The 8823-nt window shown below is 36.3% G+C and overlaps 1 protein-coding gene across 1 annotated transcript; it reads left to right on the top strand.

Moving 5' to 3' along the window:
• Window positions 1-4950: 4950 nt before the first annotated feature.
• LOC107160797 (olfactory receptor 2B6-like) lies at window positions 4951-5886 on the top strand. Its single transcript, XM_015507418.1, is given in 1 exon segment — window positions 4951-5886. A coding segment is annotated over 1 exon segment (936 nt).
• The last annotated feature ends 2937 nt before the right edge of the window (window positions 5887-8823 follow it).

Raw genomic sequence — 8823 nt, 5'->3', positions numbered from 1 at the left:
GTAGGGGACACATCCCAAAATAGCTATTTTTTTTAAATCTTTAACCATCAGATAAAGACTCCCATTAGCTAAATCCAACTAGAAGCTTGTATCTGGCCTCTAAGGGAACATCACAATAAAAATTTTAAACAAGAAGTATGGAATTCTACTGTTAGGGTGGAGGGCCTGCGCTTGATCCCCAAAGAGCAGACCAAGTCAAAATAAATTCACTCATGTCAGTTGCTATGTAGTCCAATGGAAACTTAAATGAAGCGGACAGATCACCAAAATACCAGAAAAAAACAAAGAAAACTTCAAGTGACCTTAATAATATTTTCTAGTATTATTTCATCTTCCCTGTTTTATGAAGATCTCTGTTTTGCCATTGTCTAGTGGGAGCTCTCTTCTATTTTGGAATAGAATCTACTAGAATCATGAATCATGAATAAAAGTAAAATTGATATGATACTAACTTAGTTCTAATTTTTTGTCCTAAAAAGACATATATTTTGGGATATAAAGTGGACTTGGGTATGTAAAAGGGAGTAGAAATTGTCCATCACATTCAAAATATGTAAAAACACATAGTTGTTTGATACTCTAATGGGACATATGAAGATAGTAGAAACACAAGGTTAAGAGAATAATTTCTATAAAATGAGCACCACCCCGTACTGAATCCCCCATTGCTGTCTTTGCAAAAACCAGTCTATCTGCAGCCCTGCCTGTCCGGAGGGGACAGGAAATGTCACATTCCCCAACAAAATAAGGCAAGGAGCAGAAGACCAGACAGTCAGTGTAGATAATGAATGATGGGGGTCAAGAGAGGATGATGGCTGGTTATCGCTGGGTTGCTATCAACTAACCTCTGAAATCACACCTTCTCACTCCATGGGTTGCTAACATTTCTGGGGATCTCACTTTCCAACCCAAGCTATTATCACCTGTGCTGCTCCTTATTGCCTTTAGGCATGTACATGGAAAAGAAATAGAATGTGGGGAAATTTGGGTGGTCTAGAAAAGAACAAGACACACCCACTCCCATGGGCACTCAGTTCTGGACCACTCTCCTTTCCAGGGAAGTATGCACTTCTGTCCCTCTTAAATAAAATTTGCTTTCTACACTAGTCTCGCTATTTCTCAGGTGTTAATCTTCAACACCAGGGGAAGGAGGACCTGTTCCTGATCTCCAAACAGGCATCAAAAGGAGTAGTGATATTTAGAGAAAGGACAGAGAGGTCAAAGGAAAACTCTCCATTTGTCCCTGCTATTCAACTTATTTGATTTTATTTTCAGAACAAAGTAGTTTAAATTAAAGTTTGTAATTTGAAAGATCTTGATGCTATTATGTGTGACAAATATTAACTGGAGAGACAGAAAAAGATAGGAGAGTCTAAAAATAGATCAATCATCATTTCATCTTTTCTTATATAAGAATTTAATATTGTAAAGATTGTTTTTAATATCACTTAATTTTTTCTCATTGGAAAGATTATTTTTTTTTGCTTCTATTTCAAATTCACATTTTGCTCCATTATCATTATGATTATGGATAATTAAAATCTATGTGAGCTATTCTAAGAGTTAGTGAACTAAGATAATTCAAGATAATCACATATAAATTCCCCAGAATCATTTATTCAAACTAGCTCTATTCTAATTTTAATCATTTACTCTTTATTTATTTTTAATTGTATTCTCTTTGAAATTATTGTTCAGTGTGTTGGGAAATGGGGTGAGTTCATTTTAATGAAATCTAAGAACACAGACTGACTCCAACCTTAGCCAGGAGGTAACTAATTGTACATCAGATGCATTTCCATGGAGAGCTTTGCTCCAAGGAACTTGCTCACTAACTCACCTGAGAGAAAGGTAAATGAATGGCCTATGTGGTAACAATGCCCAAGAGGTCTCAGGAATAACACACAAATAGCACTCCCAAAATGCATGCTTGATATTTTCTACTATTGCCTTCCTAACCCACCTTTTTTTCTCTTTGGTACCCCATATCATCTGAAAAACTAACTTCTGAACAGAATATTTAAATACTCATTTATATACTATGATTTCTCCATTCTTTCCTGAAAGCTTGAAAAATTCAAGTGTATTCCTTTATAATTTTTTTTATTGAAGGATATTTTACAAAATAAGGTGAGTAAAAAGTACATGTATTTAGAGGCCATTCATTTTAGGGAAGATTGAAATGAGTAGTAGATAGGTTATAGTGCCTAATATACATATAAGAGTCAGAGACCATTTCATTTCAAGTTTTCTAAACTTCAGAAATGCCTAGTTTGTTGGCTTTAGGAACAATTAGCCTTCTCTTTGTAATCTCTTTTTAAATTTCTCACTTAGATCATACTTAGAGACATTAAAATTACAATAAAAACACACTCCACAAATATTAAATATCTGGATGAAGTATTAAGTGACTTAGCAGTAATGTGAATTTTTTTACATATATGGTCACAATTTTATGAATTGCCTTGTCTGTTTATTTCATCCAGAGGCCATGTCTTGTATAAAATTGCTTTTAGTTCTTCTAGTGATCTTTGACTATCTACAACGTTGAACCTGATCAAATTATAAATAAAATATCATATGGTATGAAATTTAATAGGCTAGAAAGAACATATATGTGAAAATACAAAGACTTCAACAGTAATACAGCCTGGAAGCTTTTAACATGACTTTAAACATTCAGGCTATAGATTACTATGTAGTAAAACAAGGATAGAAAAATCACTGAAAATAGGGGAATCCAAATATCATGAAATCTAAGAGTTTAATGTAATAAAATGTAATGAGAATAATATGGTGAGCATGAGAAATATAAGGATAGGATTATAAAGTTTATATATAATGCAAGATTAAATCATATTGATCTCCAGGGAAATGCAGAAATCAAAGAGCTTTGGGGTAATCAAAAAATTACACTTAATATGAAAAAAATCCCCAATCACATAAATCTAGTGAAGTTGCTGAAGTCATATTGGTGTTAATACTTTAATTAGAGCTAGATAAATTTAATTATGGAAAAATTCATGGAGAATGAGATCTATAATTAGTCTTTAAAAAAACTGATGTATGACCATGGTAGAAAATTATGAAATGTGAATATAATGATGCTAAAGGAACAAATAGGAGCTGAATTATAATGCAATTATTCCATAATGTAAATAGATTAAAAATTTTATAATACTTATTTAGCAATCAAGATGCAATGTTTTTATTATTAAATTATTATTATTATTCCCATTTAATTGGAATAATGTATATATATATCCCAAGGGCAAGATGTTAATCTCAGCTCTGAGTAGCTTTGTGGAACCCCAACAGGTAGCCTTGAGGATTTAATGGAATACAGAATGTGAAAACTGTGGTTTGTAACCCTAAAAATATAATCTGGTACCATAAATCCCTAAATGGCTTTCTTTCACTTAGAATTTTCACCATGGAGCACAATCTTAACTTCACATCTGAATGTCCCTCAAGTTACATGAGATATGGTTTCTATGAAACATACTTCACTAATAAAGGACAAATACATAAAATTAATTTTTACAACTCAAAATAATGCTATCCTTAGGCATTAATTTTGCTTCTATGGTCCTGTTAGCTGAAAACCAAAGAAATATGTCCCAAAAGTGAAAAAAATAATTTCAGGATTTGAATGTCTCTGGAGTTGGCATATCTCCTACAAAAGTTAGTTACCTGGTCATAAAAAATGTACCTATATTTATATATAGTAAAAGGGTCACTGATAAAAAAATTCTTTTCCTAAAAGAGGATAATAATTTCAATTCATAAAGAAACACCACTAAAATGGATAAATTAACTAAAATTTAACAAGATATATGAAATGCCCAGAACTTGGATGAGTTTTTCAAAGAAACACATAAGTGTAAAAACAAATCCCAAAGTATAAAGAAACATGTCTTTTTAGCTTAACTTGTTGAATTTATAAAAGCAGTCATTGATAGCTTTTCAAATATGAGAAAATGATGTTAAATGTTTTTAAATGATATGTTCAATTTCAAATACCTAAGAATCATTTGTTTAAATCTAATCTTTTCTCACTCCCCATAGAGAAGACATAATTATTCAACAAATTAGAAAAACTAGTAAGAGTTTCTTTCTTCCTTCCCTTCCCCTTTTCTTCCTCCTTCTTTCTATCCTTCCTCCCTCTCTTTCTTTTTTCTTCCTTTCTTCTTTCCTTGTTTTCTCCCTTCCTCCCTTTATCAATCTTCCTCTCTCTCTCTCTCTCTCTCTCTCTCTCTCTCTCTCTCTCTCTCTCTCTCTTTCTCCCCCCTATTTATTTATTTAGGGGTGACGGGTTTATTCCAGGGTCTAGCATAAGGTAGGTAAATGCTATAATATAGACCTATGTCCCTAACCCTGGACTAATCTATTTTGATGATACTCATATCTCCAGGTTTCCTCTTCCTTAGTCTTCTACTATTGCTACCTGAATAATTCTGTGATTCTTATCATTTTTCTAATGCTCTGCAACAGTGATCCTTAATATGAAATCATAGAGTTACTTGGACTTATCTACTTTTGTCAGACACCTGAAGATAGGAAAAAACAAATTTCATATTAAACTACTCAATTTATTTTTATTCTGTAAAATTTGAAACCATTAATTTGAACTTTCTAAAATACAGTGACTTCTATTTTCCATTCAGTCTTCACCAGAGAAAAAGAAGATAACTATTATCAATCTTGTAACACAGGAGAGGAAATTCAGTTTCAGAATGCTTGGGTTACTTGTTGACAAATACTTTTAATTTTTTGTATTAATTAAGGGAAATTAGATGACCTGGTCTGGATTCTTTGTGCTATATCAAAACTAAATTATTGTATTCTATAATCTATGAGTACAAACAAATGGATTGTTGTGGTTGTTCTCTTCCCATAATTCTAAATTCTTTGGTACTTCTCTACCATAGGTGAAATAAGTTGAAGAGTATGGGGCTAATTAATGAAAGCCACCCTGACGAGTTCATTCTACTAGGCTTTGCTGATTGTCCTTGGATAGAGCTTCCTCTATTCATTATTCTTCTGATAACATATCCCATGGCACTGATGGGAAACATTGCCATCATTCTGGTGTCCAAGTTAGATCCCACTCTCAACAGTCCCATGTATTTCTTCCTCACCAACCTCTCCTTTTTGGACATATGTTTAACCACAAGCATTGTTCCTCAGATGCTGTTAAACCTGAGAAGCTCTAAGACCATTAGCTATATGGGGTGTGTAGTTCAGCTCTATTTCTTCAGCATAATGGGGAGTACAGAATGTCTTCTCTTGGCTCTCATGTCTTTTGATCGCTATGTGGCCATCTGCAGACCTCTGCACTACACTTTCATCATGAATCAGCATGTTTGCATTCTATTAGCATCCACTGTGTGGTTGGGTGGTATCACCTATGCTATCTCACAGGTCACAACTACACTACAGTCGCCACTGTGCAGCATGAATAAACTGGATCACTTGGTGTGTGAGTCCTAAGTTCTGTTAAAGACTGCCTGTGGTGACAAAGAAGTTAATGAATTCACACTCTATGTAGTGTGCATTTTTATGTTAGCTGTTCCTCTGTGCTTAATTCTTGCCTCCTATGCTAGTATTGGACATGCTGTACTTAACATTAAATCTTCTGAAGGAAAGAAAACGGCTGTCAGGACATGTTCCTCTCATCTTGTTGTGGTTCTCTTATTTTATGGTCCATCCATTAGTATGTACCTTCAGCCCCCCTCATCCATTACAAAGGACCAGCCCAAGTTCATGGCCCTCTTCTATGGAGTGGTGACTCCTACAGCCAACCCCTTCATCTACACCCTGAGGAATAAGGAAGTAAAGCGGGTATTAAGCAACTTGGTGAGGAGCATTTTCCGTTCAAAATAAACATATTTAGATATAAAATGAAGTTATTGAATGATGGGAGGTTTATAAATGTTTCTCTTGTATCTCATTCATATCCTAAATCTCAAGTTATAGTTTCCTTTGGCAAAATCTATCATATTCATTATGTTATTCATTATCACATTAGGCAAGAATGATACTTGGCTAATATGCACCAGTATGAGCACTCGGTTCTTGAAAATACATTAAAATAATTCCATTTGGCTGGTTCATACTGAAATAGTGACTTTGTTAAGTAGAAAAAAAAGAAGGCTAAACTCTAAACTTCAATATAATTGCATTAGCTCTATCTAGATCTCATAAAAATGGAATTATTATCATTCATCCATAGGCTTTCCAGAAATGTCACTTGATAAACATTTCATCACTCTGTGAGTTGTCCCAACCCTATGTGGACAACCCAGCTAAAGTGTATATTTTACATAATCAACTCTATGCTGTCAGAGATTGTTGAATCTTAAAATTTCATCAACTTCAATTATGTGAATGATTTTGCTTCTAGGAAAAGCATTGTTATTTTTGTTTAGCAAATATGTCTCAGTGATTTTGTATTATTAATTAAATAATTTTAACTGCTGGAAGGGATAAGATGGTGAAACACAGAAGACAGTACTTTCCAGGTGCTCCATGTATCTAAATTGAATGGGAGAAAATTCTCCTTCTCAAAAACTTGGATGACTGAGGGAATTCATTGTAATTTAATATTGGGCAGTCAGTGACTCTGAAAGACCCAGAGATTTTGATGTTTCAAATAAAAGATAAGAAAAGGTTGATCAGATCCTACAAATGACAGCCACATTGAAGAAATCAGGGTAACACAACACAATGGACAAGTTTGTCACAGAAATACCTTTAGAGTAAAAAGATGGTCTAGCCAGCTGGGAACCTGAGCTGGGTTCACAAGAGCTGGTTGCACCAATAACTTAAGAAAATGGCGAAAGAAGCATATAACACACAGAAATACCTTTTGCTTGTAGAAATCATGGAAGGCTCTTGACCTTAAGGGTCCATTGGAGAAAGAGTGAGACACTTAAAAATTCTTTATTTATTGGGGAGAAAGACATTCAAGAAAGTTCAACCCAAAAGAGTCAAGGGATTGGGTTTTATGGGGGTATATCCCAGTCTCATTGGGTGACACCCACTTCCAAAGCTTCATTCCTCTGCTCAGCAGAGATGGGATCCACCTGCTTACAGGTGTAGTAGAAGCCAGTATCCACAATTCCATTACTCAAGGCTAAGGGTACTCAGCTCCTATGTGGCAGCTCCCAACAAAGACATATGGTTTGGTGGTTTCCACCCTGATCTCTCATCTTTGATTCCTATCAGGGTGAAGACAAATGACAATGACTTCACTCTGAGTTTTATAAGGGTTGTGGAAGTTGACTTAATTTATCAGGCTATGCCTGATAACAATATTGGAGGGCTCTGTAGGGTTGTCTGGTGGGAACCGAAGTTTTATTTTAAAATGGAGTTGCTTAGGCTAAGGCCATCCTTGCACCTGGGCACAATCCTCTGCACCTGTTTTAGTTGTACTGGTCCAGGCATACACTGGGCCCCAAATAAGACAAGTGCTGGGTCAGGCTGGCAATGTCCTTTATGAGCTCCCAAACTGTTGCCTCTGCAAACTGCTATGGGGCCACTTGCAGATGATTTCCACAGCAACTCTCCACTCCTCAGCCAGAGAGTCTGATCAATTATTTGTGAGATCAGGCAGTGGGTGGCAACCAAAGGAGGCAGATTTAAAAAGGACCTTGGAACAAGAGACTCCTGGGTGGAACCCTATAAGACTGACAGAGCAGACAGGAACAGGAAGAGGGTCTGAAGAGAAACAGCAGGGAGGAGGGGGCTTGACCTTACTGGAATTTTATGGGCCTCACAGCAGGAAGGGAAAGGCTTGGGACAGGAAAAGGTGTTTTTAGAGTCCCTTGTCCCACTGTAATTGGTCAGGGGAGCTGGCTGAACTCCAGGATTGGCCAGGAGACCCTGTTGATTGACAGGTGGTAGCCAGGAGATCCAGCTGATTGACAGGCATTTCCATGGGTGAATGATTGATGTTTCTTTCCTGCACTCAGGCTGCTTGCTGCTTTGTTCCTAAGTCACTGCCACCAATCTGACCACATTATTATTATTACTATTATTATTATTATTGGTACTGAGGATTGATCTGAGGGAGATTTAACTTATGAGGCACATTCACAGCCATATTTCGTATTTTATTTAGAGACAGGATCTCGCTTAGTTGCTTAGTGCTTCACCATTGCTGAGGCTGGCTTTGAATTCATGATTCTCCTGCCTCAGACCCTCAAACCACTGGGATTGCAGGCATGCCCCACCGTGCCAGGACTGATAAATTTTTAATCATCAACTTGTCCCACCTTCTCTGTGTCAGTTATGATCAACCTCCCACTCTATTACACATGTTATTCCAAGCCATTTTATTCACTCATCTCTTTCTATCTATCCCTATCCTCTGTTGTGGGCTGATAGTTCTGATGATCACAATACCAATCAAGCTGATGTGTCTCTAATATATTATTTCTTATGATTAAAGTTTTGAAATTCTGTGTCTCTGTGATTATTTGACTAATATTGCATTTTAGTAAATACCCTAGTCACCCACATTGCTGAGAAGCAATACTCCTGCTGAATCTTGAACTGAGCAGTGATTAGAGAGTGCACCCTCTAAAGCAGCAAGGGGTGCGCAAGATCAGGAACCCTGGAACAAGAATGAGGCATCAAGAGGTTTATTGGTGTGTGTGGGGGGTGCTCCCAGGCGAGGTTCACCATTCTGTGAAAGGAATTCGTGGGGCAGGGGAGGCAAGAATAATGCTAATAAGGGAAACTGTAGGTAGGAGGGCCAAGGCCATTTAAGTTGTAGCTACTGATGGCAAGTTGGCCCAGCTGAGTTTAGGCAGATCA

Source organism: Marmota marmota, unplaced genomic scaffold (assembly GCF_001458135.2).
Source record: "Marmota marmota marmota unplaced genomic scaffold, marMar, whole genome shotgun sequence".
Lineage (NCBI taxonomy): Eukaryota > Metazoa > Chordata > Mammalia > Rodentia > Sciuridae > Marmota > Marmota marmota.
Note: the sequence above shows the minus strand (reverse complement) of the source record. Positions and strands in the feature narration are given on the sequence as shown.